The 22259-nt window shown below is 38.4% G+C and overlaps 1 protein-coding gene across 4 annotated transcripts in view; it reads left to right on the top strand.

Moving 5' to 3' along the window:
- STIL (STIL centriolar assembly protein) overlaps positions 1–22259 on the top strand; it is a 43756-nt gene that overhangs the window by 8708 nt on the left and 12789 nt on the right. For 3 of the 4 annotated variants that reach the window (XM_036446270.2, XM_036446273.2, XM_036446272.2), the window contains 7 exons: positions 3222–3305; positions 5757–5843; positions 7995–8145; positions 10979–11088; positions 12492–12606; positions 13763–14728; positions 21062–21227. In XM_036446270.2, coding sequence (XP_036302163.1) covers positions 3222–3305; positions 5757–5843; positions 7995–8145; positions 10979–11088; positions 12492–12606; positions 13763–14728; positions 21062–21227 — 1679 coding nt within the window. The remainder of the gene's footprint in view (positions 1–3221; positions 3306–5756; positions 5844–7994; positions 8146–10978; positions 11089–12491; positions 12607–13762; positions 14729–21061; positions 21228–22259) is intronic. The other variant, XM_036446274.2, reaches the window with a different exon arrangement.

Below are 22259 nucleotides of genomic sequence, written 5' to 3'. Positions count from 1 at the left end.
ATTTGTTGGTCACATTAGTATATTTTCACAATATGCAAATAATCTTATATAATAAAAGGATAATACACAAATTAACCCTAATGGCGGAACGACTGATCACTATGACACACACTGACCACCAGGGGGCAGATGCTCAACACAGGAGCTGTCCTCTGGTGGTCAGTGTGCTTCAATATGGGGAGCGCATCTCAGCTAGAAGCCGGCTCATGGCTGGCTGGTGCAGTGATGGTGGTGGGAGCCTCTCCCACCTCCACTTCCAAGGCAGCGCTAAACCATTAGTTGGACATCCCCTGTGCTCCTGGGCTGCCAGAGAGATGTCTGACTTACAGCTTAGGCTCGATTCCCTGGAGAGCGGGCCTAAGCCATCAGTCCGACATCCTCCAAGAGGTCCCGGACTGTGAGTGTGCACAGGCCAGGCTAAGGGACCCTCTCCAAGTGTATGAATTTTTTAAAAATATATATTTTATTGATTTTTTACAGAGGAGGAGAGAAGGAGAGAGTGTTAGAAACATAGATGAGAGAGAATCATCGATCAGCTGCCTCTTGCACACCCCTTGCTGGGGATGTGCCTGCAACCAAGGTACTTGCCCTTGACCAGAATCGAACCTGGGACCCTTCAGTTTGTAGGCTGACTCTCTATCCACTGAGCCAAACTGGTTTTAGCCAAGTGTATGAATTTTTATGCACCAGGCCTCTAGTATGAAATAATTGTGTAGTCAGTTTACATTTTACATGCCAGAGGTCTGCAATGCTAAATAAATAACCAAGGAAGATGAAAATGTAGTTATTAATTTTTTGCTGAATATAGATTTTTCTTAAAGAGTTGTGCCTACCCTACCCCAAAAAATTGTGGTAAAAATTATATTAAAATTGGTAGTATTCTGTGATTTGAAAATACAAGGAAAAATTATTCTCTGTAATACCATTTTATTCCTTGTATTTTGCCTACATTTTAGGTCATCTTTTTTTTTTACTTTGTCTTTTTTTTCCCCTTGACAACAGCTTGATTATGAGCCTAAAAGAGGCTTTAGAATTCCTTCATTGTTAAATCATTTCATTATTAATAATGAGCATTGCAGATAGAGAAAGGAGATAAATAATAATTTGTAGTACTTTTGCTTACCAAATTGTCAACCACTTGAGGGTGGAGTTTCCTCATGTAGCTGGAGCAGTATCCTCTCCAGCTTCCTAGCAGCACTCTTAGTTTCTTAGGAAATGTTAGCTAAATTGCATGCTTTCTGCTCCTCAGCAGGACTGCTTCCCTGAATCCTCATCTACTTTCTTTACCCATTGTCTACTGAGCTAGATTAGACAATGTAAGCACCCTCTGCTTTAAAGTCTAAGCAGTTCACTCTGGCTTCCTTTCCCACTAGACTCCACCCTAGTTCCTGTTAGGTCTCTAGAGCCAGAATTGTTTGCCAAGGTACACTCAACTCCAAGTCTTATTCTCTAAAAAAAAATACCTCTTCAAAAGAGGTTAAGGAGAAGGGAGGATTTTCTTTTCAGAGGGTTCCTGGAACAGCAAGAAAGATCCCACATGCTGACCTTTCTGGTTGGAATGGCATTAAAAAAATGTTGGTAGATTCCATAATCATGGAATGGTTAAATGTGATGGTGATAAAAATGTCTGAATTAAATGTAACATTTAATTTACATGGAGAGTCCTGGCCAGTGTGAGCAACTGAGCAACGGTTAGAATGTTGGCCCAGGTAAGTTTAGGGCACTTACCTGGATTGCAGGTTTCATCCCCAATCCCACTTGGGGTAAATGTGGGAGGCAACCACTGCATGCATCTCATTCATGTTGATGTTTCTCTCCCTCCCTCCTTTCCACTCTTCCACTCTTTCTGAAAAGCAATGGAAAAATATCCTTGGGTGAGGATTAATAAAAAACAACAGAAAAGTAATTTCCTTGAAATAGGAAAGTGATTCTCAGTTGGGACATGGGAATTTGTGTTAATTAACAAAAATATTAATTTGTTATTCTTAGTACCCATGCCCATCTACTAGTGAATTATTTTCTCTAAATTATCCTTCTGTGACCTCTTGGCATACTACCAGTAACCCATGATGTTCAATATCCTAATTTTCCATTCTCCTTGCCCCTATTGTCTGTAATTATGTATTAAATTTGTGACATTTCTCCTTTTTCTTGACCACATTCATTTGTTTACCCTAATTTATTAGGATCCATTATGGAATAGGTATTATGTTAGACAATGGAATTAAATGGACTTTTAAAAGGCATACTTATTGTCCATTAAGTATATTAATGTGTAAACATGATGTGGGTAAAGATAATATGTACAGACTAGGGGAAGCAGGAAGGTATGTGTGAATTGCCTGAGAAAATCATGGAAAACCTTAGCTGGTTCTATTAGAGAGTAGGAATTTATCAGGTAGGCAATACAGAAGAGATTACAAAATATGTATGAGTGTCATCAGTAAATCCTGACAACTCAGGCTTAGTCATCTTGTCACATGGCCTGATAAAATCATTATCTTTGTGTTTTAAGGTTATTATAGCAATTGAATATATCCTCCGTAGACTATTGAGACTTAATATCACAAATAGCATTGTTTTAGTTTTTGTATTTTAATGCCATATCAATAAAATTTACTCTCCACAATTCATCTGTAGTTACTCATATCCTTAAAACTTACTGTAAGTAATAAGCATAATAACAAAGTATAAACATAATATCCTTTTAGAGTTTAGTGAACTTTTGAGTTCTGTCATGATAGTTCCAAAGCTCTGTGATAGTGGTTGGAGGACTCTCACCTAATTCAACTTCCTTCAGTGAGAAGTCACATCTGTTGCAGTCTTGTCAACAGATGTGGATGTTTGAACACTTACAGTAAAAGGAAATTCACTTCTCCCTGGGGAGCCTGTATGGTTCTGAAATTGTTAGCCTTGATTTTATTACTTTTGATTAAAATTAGTTGACACTTTTGGAGCAAAAACTTTTTAAAGGGTATGTAATTTTCAATGACCACTTTAATAGATAGTTTGAATTTTAAGATATTGAATATCTTTAATCTCCTCTTACTGGAGTACTGTTTTATATTTTGAACTGTTTTCTTTGTGTACATGTGTGTGAAAGAAATTATTCATTTGAATTATCTCTCTTGCTTAAAATGTGCTTCAGCACTCAGATGATCTCTTTTAAAGGTAAAAAGTAAATACTTACAGATGTTTTTACATGAATGTTTTCTGTTTAGATATCTTACCATGGATGAAACACGCAAATTGTTACTTTTGCTGGAATCTGATCCCAAGGTTTATTCTCTTCCATTAGTGGGAATGTAAGTGTTGCATTATTTATGAAAACATTTTCAGCCACATAATGTGTTTAAATGTATATGATAAACATACTATGAATATCTAATTAAGAGTTAGATTACCTTATAAACCACAACAGCCAATGATTCTTAAGTTTTCTTATTTTAATAGCAGAATCTGATTTTTGTCCAATCTTAGGAAGAACTTTAGTTTATAAAACATAAAGTTGGGCTCTTTTGGTTGAAGTCAAAGCATTGGAGCCTGATTTCTTTAACTTTCTTCACTACCCACTGTCCTGAAGGCACCTTGAAGAACACAGGGCTAGAATAACACTTTAAATTCACTGTCGGGCAATTTTGTAGGACTTCCATAAATGTTAATGGTTTTCTCTTTTGAGTTAGTGTTTAATGACATTTAAACAAATTAGTCAAAAATATATATTCATTCCGTATTTATTGGGTGCTTATCATATGTATAGTATTATGTTTGGTGTTGTGTTAAGATTTAAAACTCCTCAAGAGATTTATAATCAAGGTGAGATGATGAAATATTCAAATATTCATGCATTGAGAAATAATAAGGAAGTATATGATTTGCTATGAAATGAGCAACCTAACAGAGCGCTATTAGTACTTGTAAGAGAAATGATGTGGACATTTTCTCTCTTGAGCTGGACTTTTAAGTGTTTGGATCATAGAAGCGAAGCTTGGTGGAGAGGGAGCCCATATGAAGAAATATTATAGTATGTGCAAAGTTTAAAAATGAGAATACACAAATGTTCTGTGGGTTATGAAATCTACTTAATTTTGTTTGCTTTGCTTTTGGTATTGGCTATGGGCTTTTGATGCTAAGTGAATATTTTTTAATTGAATTTATTGGGGTGACATCTATACTAATAAAAGGGTAATGTGCAAATTGGTCAGGACACCCTCATAGTAATGACCGAACAGCAGGCTGCTTGGGGCAACCATGCCGGCAGCGGGGTTAGTGAGGGACAACCAAACAACTAAACAGCAGGCTGTGTGGAGTGACCAGGTCAGCAGAGCTGGGCAGTTAGGTGCGACCAGATCAGCAGGGGAGGCAGTTGGGGGCAATCAGGCCTGCAGGCAGGTGAGCAGTTAGGAGCCAGCGGTCCCAAATTAGAGAGGTTGCAGGCTGGGCTGAAGGGACACCTTCCCCTCCCCCACTACCACCCCCCTGCACGAATTTTGTGCACCAGGCCTCTAGTTGATTAATAAGATTATATAGGCTGCAGGTGTACAATTTTTGTATACATCATCTGTATATTGTATTGTGTGTTTACCACCCAAGTCAAGTCTCCTTTCATCACCATTTGACCCCTGTGCCCTCTTATACCTCCCTCATCCTCCCTTTCCCTCTGGTAATGGTCATAGTTTTGTCTAAGAATTTGTGTAGGGTTTTGTGCTTAATCCCTTCACCTTTTTCACCCAGCCCACCAATCCCTCTCCCCTCGGACAGCTGTCAATCTGTTTTCTATATATAAGTCTGTTTCTCTTGTTTGTTAGTGTATTTTGTTCATTAGATTCTACATAAGGGTGAAATCACTTAGTACTTTTCTTTCTTACTAAATGAATATTTATTAAGAGCCTTTTATGTTTCAGGCTACTAATGTATGTTACAGAATTTAATCCTCTCAGTAACTTATTTTGGGCTTGTTAACCATTTTCTCTCCCACTATTTTCCCTTCATCTCAGGTGGGACAGGAATGAGAGAAAGAAGCTCTCTATTTATATACTAGAGGTCCGGTGCACGAAATTCATGCTCAGGGAAGGGGGGTGGCATCCCTTAGCCTGGCTTATACCCTCTCCAATCTGGGAACCCTCAGGGGATGCCTGACTACCTCTTGCAATCTGGAACCACTGGTTCCTAACTGCTCGCCTGCCTGATCACCCCTAACACCTCTGCCTGCCTGATCGACCTTCACTGCTCACCTACTGGCCTGATCACCCCTAATCGCCTCTGCCACACCCTGCACCCAGGACCCAGGATTCCCTCCTCTGGCCAGTTGCAGGCACTCAGGACCTGTGCCAGCTTCACCTGGGCTGGCCACAGCTGCAGGGGATCAAGGGGCGGGTGGCTTGTCCCTTTCCCAGGCCACAGGTACAGGCACAGCTGCCGGCGCCAGGGACTACAGGGTGGGTGGTCAGCTTGTACCTCTCCTGGGTCGCAGTCTGGCTGGTCCCCATTCCTCTCCCCCCAGTGTTGAGTGTTTGAACAGTTCGGGTGTGATGATCATTTGCATATTAGCTCTCTATTATGTAGGAGGATTTGTATCTATTCTCTCAATTATTATCATGGTCTGGTGTTCATAGATTTCTTATTTATGAGGTCTTTAACATATTGCTGGTGAATGCCAAAAATCTCTGCCATATTTCTCTAACAACATGATCTAAAGTATATTAAATATCAATTTGTAAATGACTATAGTTTTTTATTTCTATTTTTTCTTTTAGATGGCTCTCTGGTATTATACATATATATAGTCCTCAGGTGTGGGCTTGCTGCTTACGATACATGTTCAATTCCTCTATTCAAGAAAGGCAAGTGCTATTGTAGTATTTTATTTTGATCTTTTTCTCCATTCATATTTTATTGATCTTGAAATTGATGTGGAGCCTAACCTTTTATAATACTTATAAACTAGAAGAACAAGCACATTAGAAAAACAAAGCTTATATTAAATAGGAATAACATCAAAGGTGAGGTCACACCATATTTGGAAATATGAAGGAATTTACTTGCCTAATGCAGAACTGTAACACAAAAGATACACTTTTTAGGAGTGGGGGGAGCACCTTAGAACTTATCTACTCTAGCATTCTATTTTATAAATAAAGAGATCAATTTTCTGTGAAATGAGTTTGAATTTGTTATAAGTGTTTTATTGAGTTACACAGTGATACTACTAGCACTCTAAGAAATATTGGAGAGGAAATGTTTGATTTTCTTCCTGGAACTAAAGTACAAGCATTGGAATTAATAGGGACACTTTATTTATAACCTCACCTCCTCATTTAATTTTGTTACTTTGTACAAAATTTTTTAAATTCTCACTTTGAGGATACACTTTAAAAAAAAAATACATTTTATTGATTTTTTACAGAGAGGAAGAGAGAGGGATAGAGAATTAGAAACATCAATGAGAGAGAATCATTGATCAGCTGCCTCTTGCACACCCCCCGCTGGGGATGTGCCTGCAACCAAGGTACATGCCCTTGCCCGGAATCGAACCCAGGACCTTTCAGTCCACAGGCCAACCCTCTATCCACTGAGCCAAACCAGTTTTGGCCTGAGGATAGACTTTTTGCCTTGCACCTTCTTCATCTATTAAATGAAAATTCCAAAGTGTGTTTCTGTCTACCTTGGATGGCTATAATACACATTGGGGGGAAAATATCTTTATTCAAATATATTGTAATAAATCAGACAGACATTAATAAAGATATACAATAAAAATATCTTCTACCACATTCCACCAGACCCTATCCGCAGAGACAATCTGCTGTTAAATAGTATTTTGTGCTTCCTTCCTGCAACATGCAGTGCACAATCCGCTGGCCTATAAAAGTTAAGTCATTGCCGAAACCTGTTTGGCTTGGTGGATAGAGCGCCAGCCTACAGGCTCAAGGGTTCCAGGTTCGATTCCGGTCAAGGTCATGTACCTTGGTTATGGGCACATCCCCAGTGGGGAGTGTGCAAGAGGCAGCTGATCAATGTTTCTCTCTCTTGGATGTTTCTTACTCTCTGTCCCTCTCTCTTCCTCTCTAAAAAATCAATAAGATATATATATTTTAAAAAATTATGTCACAAATGGGAGCATATGTTCTTTTCTGTATGTTGCTTTTTTCTCTGTATCGTTATTCCTTGTAGATCGTTACATCTTAGCATGTACAGATTTAACACATTTTAAAAGTGAATAGTAATTAATATATAACATTTTAAAAACTTGTACTTTTTTTGTATTTATCTTTGCATATTTTGGAATATTTGTAGAATAAATTACTAAAAGTGGTCTTTCTGGTCAGAGTATAATTTTAAATTTTGGTACACAATGCCAAATTGCCCTTCAGAAAGACTGCCAAAACTCATCAAGAGTCTTTAAAATATATACTAAAACCAACTATTATGGACTTGTTTTTGTTAAATTCTATAAAATGTTCTTGTATGCCTTGGAGAAAATCTGGAAGTATATATACTAAACTGGAGACTGGAGTGGGGTAGTTTTCATTTTATATTGTTGTCTTGTTTGAAGTTTTTACAAGACATTTTTTCCCCCATAATGTATTTAAAAATTAAAAATCGCCTTGGCTGGGTAACTCCATTGGTTAGAGCATTCATCCCAATATGCCAATGTTTCAGGTTTGATCCCTGGTTAGGGCACATGCCAGAATCAACCAATAAATGCATAAATAAGTGAGATGATAAATCGGTGTTTCTCTTTCCACCTCTCTTTCTCTCACCCTCCTCTCTACCCCTTCCTCTCTCTCTCTCTCTCTCACCCTCTTCTCTCTTAGAAAAAAAACGATTGAAATTATAAATTAATAGCATTAAAAAGTAAGCATGAATTTGCCCCCTAGTTTTCTCCCAAAAATTTCAGTCTGTTAACTAGATTGAGAGATTCATATAAAGTTCTTTGAGTATACTCTTGTTATCTTCAGTACATTTTAATTAAATGACATTTTTTCATCCAGAGTTTTTTCAGAATCTGGAAATTTCATTATAGTTCTATATTCTGTGACACATAAGGATCCTGAGTTTTATGAATGCCTCCCTTGCGATGGCAGGTTACCTGACCTTCGATTCCAGCTACTAACCAGCAATGAAACATTACATCTTTTTAAAGTAAGTGATTTGATTTGATTGATAAGCCCAATACCCAAAGTAACTATTAGGTTTTATATTTATAATCAATCTTGCTGAATATTACCTTATTTGTTTATGGTTTATTTTGCTTTATTAATTTGAGGTCATATTTCCAGAACTAAATTATAATATTGGGTCAAAGGTTACTCACAGAATAGCTTGCCCTTTTTTTCCTAAAACCTTTGAGCATGATATCAGTAATTTATATGTTGTATCTTTTTATGATCCAGAGAGTTAATTTGTAATTTTAGTGTTTTCTTTGTCCTAATTATTACTTTTAAAATATAGGGGTGTAACTGATGGTTTCTCACACTTAAAAGTCAGTGTTAATCATATATAATCCCAGGAATCAGAATATATTGTTACTGTATCTAATAAATACATAAAAATTCATATGTGTCATTTTGTAAAAATATTCAAAAAATACTTTTCATTAAAATGGTTAGTTCTAGGTCTCAAACCAATAATAAAAATTTTCAGTATTTTATTAAAATGTTGAGCAACTGAATAACGATATGTTTTTACTCAGATCTTATTTTTTGCCTGATTTCATTTTATTTATAGGTTGTATCAGTTTATGAATTAAGTTTTTGCATTTTAATTTTAAATATAATCATCTTAAACAAAATCTAATTTATTTCTATTTTAGAAATATCATTTACTCATTCTTTATGTTGCATCATCAATTTAAAGTTGCCATTTTAACTGAATCCCTGTTTATTGAGGGAGTTACATAATACAGGTGATTAATACTTTTGTAGCAGGGACATGGACAGTATAAAAGAGGTAGTTACATAAAAATAGTACTACCATGCAATCCAGCAGTTTAACTGCTGGGTATTTATCTGGAGGAAATGAAAACACTAATTCAGAAGAATAATTGCACCCCCATGTCCATTGCAGCATTATTTGCAATAGCTGAGGCATGGAAGCAACCCTAAGTGTCCATCAATAGATGAATGAATAAAGAAAACATGGTACATATATACAGTGGAATATTATTCAGCCATTAAAAACAAGGAAATTTTGCCATTTGTCACTAACATATGAAGGTATATGCTAAGAAATAGAGAAAGACAAATAGCATATGATCTCATTTATATGTGGAATTTAAAAAAAATAAAAATAACTACAGAGCCGAAACCGGTTTGGCTCAGTGGTAGAGCGTCGGTCTGTGGACTGAAAGGTCCCAGGTTTCATTCTGGTCAAGGGCATGTACATTGGTTGCGGGCACATCTCCAGTAGGGAGTGTGCAAGAGGCAGCTGGTCAATGTTTCTCTCTCATCGACGTTTCTAGCTCTCTATCCCTCTCTCCTCCTCTCTGTAAAAAATCAATAAAATATATTAAAAAAAAAAAAAAAAGTACAGAGAACAGATTAGTGGTTGCCAGAGGTGGGATTAGGGAGGTGAGAGAAATGGGTGAAGGTACTATAAAGGTACAAACTTTCAGCTATAAAATAAGTAGGTTCAAGAGATGTAATGTACAGCCTGATGACTATAATTACTATATTGTATATAATTTTTTTTTTTTTTTTGCTTAAAGTTATTATTTATTGACAATAGAAATTTATCAACCTGGTAGTATATTGTATATAATTGACCATTGAACAACATGGATTTGAATTGCTCAGGTCCACCTATGTGCACATTTATTTATTTTCAGTTGACCAGTGCAGTTCAAACCCACACTTTTCAAGGGTCAACTCTGAGGTTGGGAACCTGGGTATGCCAGAGGGCCTACTATCATTATTTGTGTATTTTCTTGCTCAGGAGGTCGGCACTCCTAGCTCTCATGTTGCTTACGAGTCAGTTATATTTGAAAGTTGCTAAGAGAGTAGATCTTAAAAGTTCTCATCATAAGAAAAAAAAAGTTTACTTAACACCTGTTATCTGTATGGTAATAGATGTTAATACAATTACTTTAGTGAGCATTTCATAATATATACAGATATTGAGTCTGTTGTATCCTGAAACTAATGTTATGTCAGTTATCCTATTGAATAAAAGCCTACTATGTAAATTGTCCCCTCAACTAGGAGTTCAACTAGGAATTTGCTCGCTATGATGTGGGCTGATCACCAGGGGGCGGTGCGGAACATGGCAGGTGTTGGTGTTGCCCTGTGACCTCTCACCCACTACCTGGGGATGGGGGTCATGGGGACTGAGTTGCAGTGAGAATGCGGGGTGTCCACCGAGCTCACTCTCACTTCCCCTGCTGCCCTCCCCCGGGATGCCAGGGTTCATTCGCTAGGGAAGGCCCCAAGCTCAGGTTCCAGGTGCCCACAACGAGCCCACCCTGCACCTGTGTGGCTTCTTCTGGGTGAGCTGGGCTCCCCATGGGTTTGTGCAGAAGCCAGTCTACAAGGCCAGCCATGAGAGAGCCCGCTTCCTGCCTGGCTTCTGTACAGCGCAGCTGGGCGGCCCAGAGGCCCACGCTGTACCCTGGCCCATGGCATTCAGCTGTGCTCATTGCATCTCCACATGGGAACTTAGGTGCCGTGACTCAGGCGGAGGGGGGCATGCAGGGGTCTGGGAGCCCAGGATCTGCCCAAGGCCCAGAGGTCAGCTGGGACCTGCCTTTCCATGCCATATGCTCACTCTTTGGATCTCCAGCCAGGCCTAGGGACCACACCCTTGCATGAATTTTGTGTACTGGGCCTTTAATATCTCAATAAAATTCTTTTTTCAAAAAAGGTTACAGTAATCAGGAATCTCCCCCTAGTATTTCAGAGCTACTTTTCATCTAAATAAAATTTTCTGGTGTTATACATCTCAAATTACACATATCAAAATGTGACCTGCTTTATTTCAGAATGTTGAACCTTCTGACAAGAATCCAATACATTTTGAACTGAGTGCTAAAAGCCAAAATGCAGAAACAGAGTTTTTCAACAAAGTTTGTAAAAATCTTTCAATTAAGAGGTAAATGATACACTTTTTATTATCTTTGTACCTAAAAGTTATTTTTATTAGTTTTTGAGGAGTAATTAACTCCCTAATTATTTCTGATGAAACTGTTTGTATATCTTATGTATCATATATTTCTTCCCTTTCTTGTTTTAAAACTTGGGCCTAGCAGGTAAACTAGTTTACAAAAATAATTTCTCTACTAGAAAAGAACAGTTTATTTTAAAACTTTTAAAGCAAATACACTTGGGGAATGAACTAAAAAATGGCTTGTGACTTTGGGGGGCAGTATATCACCCATCCATGTTGCCTGCTGTCTGCTGAGGTGTTTTAATTTGCATCTTGGTCTTCGGCAGTAGGTTTGTACAGGTTCCTGCTGCAATGTGATCTCTGTTCATGTCACTGGGTCTCTGTGTCATATCCATGCTGCACTGAGGTGTATGGGATATCATTCTGTATTCTCCATATCATTCTTTGGTATGTGGGGAGAGAGCTTTGTGGGACTAGTACAGACCCTTTTGCTTAAACACACTGGGCAGATATTCTCATTGTTTCATTGTGGCACCTTGGCATAGAAAGAACATCATGTTTGCCTCTCTATACTACCAGGGCTTAGGGCAAAGGTCTGTCTCTCTTGCTGTCAGATCTTGCAAATCTACATGGAGCTTCTGTTCTTTTTGCTAGGGAGGTAGGATGCAAGACCCTTTCTTAGGGAATCCATTAATGTCTAAGCTCTTTTAGTTTCTTTCTGGCTTTTATTTACTCTTCCCTAACTCATCCTATTGAGATTTGATCTAGTTTAGGATGCAAAAAAACCTGATTATATAGTTTTCCAAATTTTAGTCTTAAACTCTTAATTTTAGCTTTTGAAACTCAGTACCAGCTCTCTGTTCTCTGCTGGGTCCTGCCACCTGTGATACACTAATTGCATCTGACTAATGGGGGGAGGTACCTCAATTAATTTCTCAGAGTATTTTTCCATCACAGATATAAGTACATAGGAAATATAATTCCTTACTTGATTTAACATAGTGTTTAAGATAGTGCATACATATTTATCACCAGATTATAAAGTTTTTGATGGCAGGTGCTATGCTTGCTTTATTTCTACATTCCTCCAAGTGGTTAAACAAAAGATGTTCACTAACTGTTGATTTCTTGTAACATTAAGAATTAACTACAATAGGTTAAATATGCCATGTTCAGACAAAGGGGTATTTTAATGTGTAATTGGGCCAGCTGTCCTGGGCAACTAACATAGGCCTGAAAAATGAAATAATCTGTGGTTGTCATTTAATCTAAGTTAAATGATCCAAATATGACTGGGTTACAAAAGGACTTTCTTCAACTTCAAAAAGAAAGAACAAACAAATATTAGATTATTGAACACTTTTTCTTATTTCCCCTCTACTCTTTAGGTCTGCCCAAAAGTTATCTCCAGGGAAAATGCCAATAAATGATCATGACTCTGGTGTTGAAGATGAAGATTTTTCTCCAAGACCAATTCCTAGTCCTCATCCAGTGAGTCAGAAGGTATCAAATGAACTTAAAAAGTACTCACCTTGGTGGTTAGAAATCTAAAATTCTCTTCATATTAAAGCACTCAGTAATGCAATCTAAAACTTACTGAAATTTTATTCTAAGATATACCTACGTGTATGTATATAGCTATCTATACCTATATATATTCCTCACAGATAAATATAATTATTTACACACACACACACACACACACACACACACACACACACGTCATAAGTACATATTATTCCCAGAAAAAACTGAGACACAGATTGGTTAAGTTACTTGCCCAGTATTACATAGCTAGTAAGTAGTAAAACTGGAATTCTGATTCAGAAGGTTTGGTTTCAGAATCTGGTATTTTTAACCCATATAGACTTGACATTCCTGCTATATCACCAAAGCTTGACATTGGGTCTTAACTACCATATTCTGAGGAAACATTCTACTTGCTTTTGGAGATTTAATTGCTAATATCTCCTGCCATAATTTTTTTTTTATTGCAGCCAACTAGTAGGTTATTTTAGAATTGTTGTGCCTTAATTGGATTAATGGCTTATTGGAAGGAAAAGGAACTGGAAAGATTTTTTTAAAGTAATATCAAGTTATAACAAAATTTACCACAGTGAATATTTTGTTTACTCTTCTCTGCTCTCTTCCAACTCTTTTAGTTGGTATCAGTAAAAAAATATCTGAATAATTGTGCTGAGTGAAAAAATATTCTGAAATATTTATTGGAAGATTCCTTGTTATTCAAAATTCAGAAACATTATTTGCTACTAAATCTGTTGAAGCATTTTGTCTGTGATAATTTTTTTTGCAGAAACAATAAAAACAGCTATTGTAAAACAATTTCTCATACTGTTATCTGTAACCTAAACAACGTTAATCGGTGTCCCAATAAAGGAATTCCATCATTATATAAGTTTGTGAAATGCTTAGTTTCATTCTTTTCAGGCAAGGACCTTGTTTATTTTGCTTACAATTGTATTACTAGTTCCAAGCATATAGAAGATGCCCAGAAAATATTCATCAACTATCTAGATAAAGAGTAAACCCTTTTGGATAAGTAATTATATATAACTTGGGAAATACTGGTCTAAGAAAAGTGAAGCATTTCTTTCTCCTAAGAAATACTTTTCCTCTTTCATTTTTTTCTCATTTCTAGGTTTCTAAGATCCAGCCATCAGTTCCAGAACTTTCACTTGTGTTGGAAAGCAATTTAACTGACTCAAATCCTCTGCCTAATCCTTTGGAAATGGTGAATAATGAAAATCCTCCATTGTTGATTAACCGGTCTGAACACTTGGAACCACTGCACTCCCAGCTTTATGATGGGAAACACAGCCCAGAAATTGAAGTTGGAGAGCCTTCCTTGAAAGGGCTTCCAAATCAATTAAGCCAGGGCACTACTCCTTTGGGACACTGCAAAATTCAACAGCTAGCTACCTACCAGAATGAGAACGCCCACATGAGGAGCAGTGTTAAACCATCTTCTCTTAACGGGTCACCTACTGATGCATCTGAAAAGCATCAAACAGTTTCTTCTGGAAATGCACACAAAGAAGAGTATTCTGTAAGATCTTCCACATTTAATTCCAGGCAGTCTTCTAATGCCCCACAGTCCCACCCACACAATTTTACTTTCTCACCTCACAATTCAGGAAAACCAGTGGAATTTCAGATACCTCCCCCTCCATCACCGTCTTACTATCCCACTAATGTTTGCAGTTGTTGTCAGCATCATGGCCATATTCGGTATAGTCCAATAAATTCTTGGCAAGGAATGAATACAGTAGGATCAGTTCAAGACCTCCAGACTGACGCACTTCAAAAGCATACATTATTTCACCCAAGTGGGTGTCCTGCTCTGTGCCATAATGCATTCTGTTCTTCAAGTAGTCCTATAGCTTTGAGACCTCAAGGAAGCATGGATGGTTGTTCTCCCCACGGCAATGTAGAGCCATCGCCTGTAGCAAGACTACCTTCACATGTGGACTCCTGTAACCGGCCTTGTGCAGTGTGCATGCACACACCGAAGACTGAGTCAGATAATGGAATGATGGGACTATCTCCAGAGGCATATAGGTTCCTCACAGAACAAGACCGACAGCTGAGACTACTTCAGGCACAGGTTTGCTGGGAGCTTTCTTAGTTCTTTAAAATTTTTGGTATTAAAGTGGTTTCTGAAAAATAACCTGCAACTCTTTAGTAATTATACGTTATGGAGTAGAATTATAGAATGTCAGAACTAGAAGGAGCCTTGGAAACTGAATTCTGGCCCTTGTTTTACAGATAAGTAAAATGAGGATTAGAGAGAGAAAATAGCTTACATAATGACACATTGCTAATTGGGAGTAGAATCAGGACTAAAAAAAGCCTTTTTTCTGTTTTGTGCATATCCTAACCTACAACATAATTGGATTTTTCTTTTCATTTTTTGCCTCTAATGAAAAGTCTATATATCTTACTAAACTTTTATGGACAACTAAATACATGGTAGGGCAAAAGTTGGTTTACAGTTGCTCATATGTAAAATAATAATACAAGAATAAACTGTTTTGCACATACAACTGTAAACCTACTTTTGCCCCACCCTGTATAAGGGGTGCACAATGGATTCTGATACTGTTCTACCCTGTTTCCCCGAAAATAAGATAGTGTCTTATATTAATTTTTGTTCCCAAAGATGCGCTAGGTCTTATTTTCAGGGGATGTCTTATTTTTCCATGAAGAAGAATACTGTACACATTTATTGTTAAATGAAAATAAAGGAAATTTATTACCTGTATTTGGTACAGGAGTACGGTAGTTGTCAACACAAACCAGACAAACTGTGAATCCTACAGTATCAAGAATTTACTCATTTATTCAATGACAATCATGTCATCTTCTTCTGGCATATCATCATAACAATCCAATTCCTGAATTTCCTGGTGAATTTCTTGTGACTCCATTTCTTTCAGAATCAGTGGACCAAACCTCTCATGTTTAGCCTAGGCGGCCCTTATTTTCGGGGGGATGCCTTATATTTCACTCAGAAGGAAACCTGTAAGTAGGTCTTATTTTCGAAGGATGTCTTATTTTTGGGAAAACACGGTAGTCTGTGAACCCTATATAGTATGTGTACTTAACCCCTAGAGAAGAGTTTTGTAACCTCTTTAGTGTATCTATAATAGACTTGCTCCACTCATTTTATTCTGAAAATTTCCTTTCTTCTGTTCTTTATGGCAAAGTTCTTAGTCTTTTAATGATATTCTTGCACAGTTGAGTCTCTAAGTATTGCCTGTTTTTCCTTTTCTTACTGACAACCCTCTTTTGCATACCTACCTCAGATCATTCCTTCTTTTCTTCCCACTCAGTACAAATGGAAACAACCCAAAACATACTTCATGTTTTTTTCCATGATCCTGTAACTATGCAAGTATATGCATAATGGGAAACATACACATGAGATTTTTTTTTATTGTTAAAAGTATTACATATAGTAGTACATATATCTCCTATGTGCCCTAACCAGGGATTTGAGCCCAAAACTTTTTATTTATTTATTTTTTATTAATGTATTTTTGTTGATTTCAGAGATGAAGGGAGAGGAAAAGATAGGAACATAAATGATGAGAGAGAATCATTAATGGGCTGCCTCCTTCATGCTGATTGAGCTCACACCCAACTGAGAATCAAACCATGACCTCCTGTTTCATAGGTTGATGCTTAATCATTGAGCCACACCGGCTAGTTGAGATATGTATTTTTCATAATTCTCAGATGACTGGCCCCATATAAATATATTGAATAATATATTTTTTGTTAATGATTTAGAAATGCATTTTTAATGTATAATGAAAGTGTCATATGTTTACATCTATTTTGGTGTTGTATTCTGCTCTGATGATCTGCCTATCTATTCTAGCACCAGTACCATTTAATTTAATCACAATTGCTTTATAATAAGTCTCCTACACAGTGTTTCATATGTGATTTCTCTAAACTTCACTTTCTCATCTATAAATTTTGAGCAGTGATTGGTATTATATGTACTCATATGTATTATACATATACAAGTACTTAGTGTAGGACCTGGCTATAGTAAGTACTCAGCAAATTACAGCTAGTTTATCTCCTAAAAGTACATAAACTATTTCGTATTAATGCAGTTTAAATTTCTACTGATTTTAGCAATCTATATTAATAATAGAGGAATATGCAAATTGTCCTGGATGATATCACATAACAACTGATCAGCAGGCTACATACGCAGCAGGCATGGGTGGGTGGGGACTTGCAGGGACAGGGCAGAGCCACAGCATGCAGACAGGCCTCTGCTGAGGGGCGGCTCCTGGGCGAGCTCTGCAGCTTTGGCAAAGTGGCTGAACAGGAAGTGGGCTGCCCAAGGGGCACAGAGCAGTGCCGAGGTGGGGAGCACTGGAGGGGGCTGGGGCAGGAGGCTGGAGGGTGGGGCTCTGCCCCGCCCTCGAAGAGCTGAGAGTGAGATTCTGTAGTGGCCCCAAGATGCGGGTTGGCCCAGTGGGGAACAAGGGGCAATGACTGCCAGTGTGGAAGAACACCCGGGCAGAGGGATGTAGACCTGTAGCCTTGAGGTGGGGATTGAAGGGTAGTGCAAAGGCTATGTGCGCAGGGCATCTGCAGGTGCCAGGGAACCCAGTCCTCTCCCCTACCCCACCCTGATCAGCCTTTCCCACCCCAATTGAGGGTGGGGCAGCTAGCCAACCCCCCCTACACACCCCTTGCACAGGCTGGCTACACCCCCATGTTTTCCCAGGGTTTGGGGTACCCCAGGCAGACTGCAGCACGGTGTCAGTCAGAGGCAAAGGTCCTGGCTGTCCCTGGCCTAGAGAGTCCCTAAAACCTCAGCAGTGACCAAAGACCAAGACCGAGTGGAAAGGTCCCTGCCGGTGCTTATGGCTCAAAGTGTCAGGAGCAGGCAGAGCGTCTTGAACCTGCAACCCTGGCATTGGGGCACACCAAGTCTTGGGGCACACCACCCCGGTGGCGCCTGTGGGTGAAAGAGGGAGAGCAAGGAGCTGGGGTGCATAGCTGGTACAGGGGGCGGCTAGATTCTTCTGGAGCGGCCCCCACACCTGCCTCCCTGGCTGTGGAGTCGGCGTGGGGAGAGCCATCTGCTGAGGTTGCTGTGACCCATGTGCTCTGGCTCCCGGGCCCTGCTCCCTGCCCAAATCCGGGTTCCAACAGCTGAGCAAGTTTCACCAACTCCCAGCCTCAACTCTTCCCAGCTGCAGTAGTGGAAGGAAGCTAAGTGCTGCTGTGCGACACAGTGTGCCGGGAACCACCACACACCCTGGTTTTCTAAACTGGCTTCTTCAGCTTCTGGATATCCCATGCCCAGCTGTGGCTTGTCAAAGCCCTGGTCAGCTCTGCCACTTGCCTTTCAGGTGCGGCTAGCCCTGAGCCAGCTCAAGCTGTGCTCAGAGAAGCAGCTGCTACTGGGCTCAGTTAAATAAGAGAAATCGAAGAGCTGAGAGTAAATTCCTCCCAGCCCCTTTCTAACACTGCCCCCCCCCCCCCCACACACACACACACCAAGGAGGGCTGGGGATGGGGGTAATGGAAAACGACTCTGCTTTGCATTTTATAAAGAAAAAACTCTTGCTATGTAGAAAGGAGAGCTGATTTGTTTCCAGCAACACCTGGCATGTCCGCTGCCCCAGCCCTGAAGCCTGACAGCACCTAGCAAAGGTGTGTCCGCACAGCCACGTTGGCCTGGCTGCTGGAATGTTGGGAGCAAGTTTGAGCTTCATTGATTAAAAAAATAAAAAGCACAGATTGAAAAGCACCCTTTGTACTCAAATGGCACTATGAAATGCAGATTACAACATCTGATTTCGTTTTCTGTGTTGATTTTGAGGCAGAGCGCAAATAGGTTCACGGGAAAAGCAGAAAAAAAGGAAAGGGAAAGGGAGAGGATCCTGCCATCTGTAGTACTGAACTTTGTTTTTTGTTATTTTTCCTTCTGTTCTTAAACCATTTTATGGCTTTAGGTATTGAGCTAATACTTCCTCTATTAAGAGCAAGCAGCAGTGCCTTTCATATGAATCACATTTGATTCAAATAGAGCATACAGAGTGGAGAGAATGGTATGTGTCATTATATAAAGAACTTGGCATTATGATGCTATCTGGCTTTAGATCTTATTTATTTTACAATTTAGAGAATATAGACAAATCAGACATTGAAAATGAATGTGCATACTTAAATGCATGACTTTATTTTCATCCGTAATGATCAAATGACTGGTCACCAGAAGGTGCATTGATGGGTCCCATGGCACAGTGGGTCTGGGTGAGGCTGTATGGTGAGGGTTGGGGCCGGGGGACCTGAGGCCGTGGCCCCTGCCTTGGCACTGGGGTATGAGGCTGAATCCCCTGCCTGGTGGGGCTTTGGTGTTGCCCAATGGGGGTGGGGCCGGCTAGACACTTCTATTATAGAGAAAGGGCAAATAGCAATATTAATATATTTCCACTAATTCCCTTTTAATGTGCATGAATTTCGTGCGCCAGGCCACTAGTTTATTAATAAAACTTATTTTTCTATACTAATAAAGTTAATCTAAAATTAGTGAGATGAACACAATATATAACTTATAGAGAAGTAGAAAATCACATTGTTTAAAAAGGGAGGTTCGCCGAAACCGGTTTGGCTCAGTGGATAGAGCGTCGGCCTGCGGACTGAAAGATCCTGGGTTCGGTTCTGGTCAGGGGCACGTACCTTGGTTGCGGGCACATTCCCAGTGGGGGGTGTGCAAAAGGCAGCTGGTCGATGTTTCTCTCTCATCAACGTTTCTAATTCTCTATCCCTCTCAATTCCTCTCTGTGTAAAATCAATAAAATATATGTTAAAAACTAATAATAAAATAAAAAGGGAGGTTCTTCCACTTCTAAGTATATATCCAAAATATATATTCACACAAAAATTTGTATATAAATGTCATAACATACATTTATTTATTTATTTATTATGTTTTATTGATTTTTTACAGAGAGGAAGAGAGAGAGATAGTTAGAAACATTGATGAGAGAGAATCATTGATGAGCTGCCTCTTGCACACCCCATACTGGGGATGTGCCCGCAACCAAGGTACATGCCCTTGACCAGAATCAAGCCTGGGACCTTTCTGTCTTCAGGCTGACACGCTCTATCCACTGAACCAAATCGGTTTTGGCATAACATTATTTATAATAGCCCAAAATGAAAAAACAATCCAAATATCAATCAATTAATGAGTGGATAAACACAATGTAACATACATGCAATGGGTTATTATTTATCCATCAAAAGGAATAAAGTATTGATAGATAGTATAGCATTAATGAATTTTGAAAACATTATCCTAAGTGAAAAAGCAAGGTAATAAGGCCACATATTATATGGTTACATGTATATGAAATATCCAGAATAAGCAAATCTATAGAGATAAAAATTAGTGGTTGTCAGAGCTAGTGAGAGAGACCGCAAATGGGTACAGAGATTTTGGGGGGATTGATGTATACAAACTTTGTAAATATATTTAAAAAAGCACAGAATTGTATACTCTAAAGCAGGCGTCTTCAAACTACGGCCCGCGGGCCACATGCGGCCCGCAGAGGAGTCTGATCCGGCCCGCCAGGTTTTTTGGGCAGTGAGCGCAGCCGAGGTGTTACAGTAGGAATTAGTAGTTCATATAGTCCGGCCCTCCAGCTCTCTGAGGGACTGTGATCTGGCCCCCACTTTAAAAAGTTTGAGGACGCCTGCTCTAAAGGGATGAATATTATGGTATATGAATTATATCTCAATTTAAAAAGGAGGAGAGGATGTTTTTGGTATTCGAGACTCAGCTTTGCTACTTGTTAATTATGTGACCTTGTGACTTGTTAATTTTTAATGCCTCAAGTATAAAATGTATCTAATATAGTATATTCTACATGTGTTGTAAAATTTTACATGAAAGCTCTTAGGATAGTGTCACATAAACAAGAAGCACTCTAACTATTAGCTATTATTAATATTTTCAGTTTCAGCATGGCCAAATATGGGCAATTTGGATTACCTTTATAAGAAGAATCTTGTGTAAAAATGTTTAACATTTGGTATGTGGAGTTGAGATAAACCTTCTACCATACTTTGAATTTTTTAGTGAAATAGGAATAAAATGTAGGATTGAATTTGTTAACATTTAAGCTTTTCTACATGAGTGTCAATTTAAGAATGCTAATCTAAATGCTTATATGTTTTCACTTTTAAATATAGCCCTAAGTGTTTCTTAATAACAAATGATAACGACTCTCTACATTGAATAAGTTTTATGGTATTATCTATTTGAAATGTGAGAAAATATAGTTAAAGTTTAGTTATATTTATAACTGGGGCACTGTGTAATTCATATTTAAACTCAGCTGACAGTTGTTGATTACTTCACTGTCAGTTTAAAGTATGTTTTTAATTGTTATAGATTCAGCGTTTATTGGAAGCGCAGTCTCTTCAATCCTGTTCCCCTCAAACAGCTACTGTTGAAAACAAGGGGCAGACTGCAAGACAAATGGAGTTGGTTTCCATGGAAGCACAGTCGTCGCCTGGTTTACACATGAGAAAAAGTGTAAGCATTGCTGTGAGCACAGGTAATTTTTTTTTTTTAATTTGTAAGGAAATTTTTAAAATGCTTTTTATGTCTACTTTAAAATATTTTTACACTGAAATTAGTGCATGCTACAAATAGAACCAAGACCAAGGTAATGAAAGTGTAACTTTTTAAAGTTTTTGTATAATTTTCCTCTTGATGAAGTAAAACTATACCTGAAAACAGTTATAAAACTACATAACAATACATTGTTTTTGCTACTTTCCCAGGCTGGACCCAATTTTAATAAGATAAGATAAAAGTTACCCCAGGACTTTAAGCCTGGATGATAGAGGGAATGGTGATAGTATTGGATAGAAGGAGGCAAGTTAGAGAAGCCAGGGAGAGTGGATAAGTTTAGTCCAATCTGTTGATATTGAGCTACTTTTGGAAATGGAGGTGAGTTGATGACATAAGACTTGCAAAAGTGTCAGATGAAGATTTTAGCTAGAATAAAAATTTAAGAGGGATAATAAAGAATGAAGACAGATTTCTATATTCTTTTTCTGAACTACTCATGTAGAGGGGAGCAAAGAGTAAAGGTAGCAAAAACTTCATGCACATTTATAAATTATATTACTCAGTTAAGATTCTTTAGCTACAGCATAAACTAATTTAAGCAAGGAAGGGGAATTTATTGCAAGAAAATGGGGACAAAGCCAAGGCCAAAAATGGGGTTTCAGGAAAAAAACAATTAGAAACTAGAGTACTATTAGGACTATCCAATCATTCTATGTGGCTCTTTTACTCAACTATTTTCTGCAGTTTTTGCTGCTTTACATTACAAAATATAGCTAACGCAGAGTTTCAAAGTTTATGTGTTACACAGTTCTAGCATAAGTACAAACCAGGTCAATCCCAGCGTCTAATTGCAGAGAACCTGAATGGCCAAGTTTGAGTTAGATTTTATTGTCTGGTTCAATGTAAGGGCATTGAGAATCACATAATAGAACATATCTCCTGGAGTCCCATTTTAGTTAATTACAGGGATGACAGTTCTTAGGGAAAGTGTGTGTGTGTGTGTGTGTGTGTG

The sequence above is a fragment of the Pipistrellus kuhlii genome, unplaced genomic scaffold (assembly GCF_014108245.1).
Source record: "Pipistrellus kuhlii isolate mPipKuh1 unplaced genomic scaffold, mPipKuh1.p scaffold_m20_p_2, whole genome shotgun sequence".
In the NCBI taxonomy this organism is placed as follows: Eukaryota; Metazoa; Chordata; class Mammalia; order Chiroptera; family Vespertilionidae; genus Pipistrellus; species Pipistrellus kuhlii.
The sequence above is the reverse complement of the archived record's forward strand: the minus strand, read 5'-3'. Positions and strand labels throughout refer to the sequence as shown.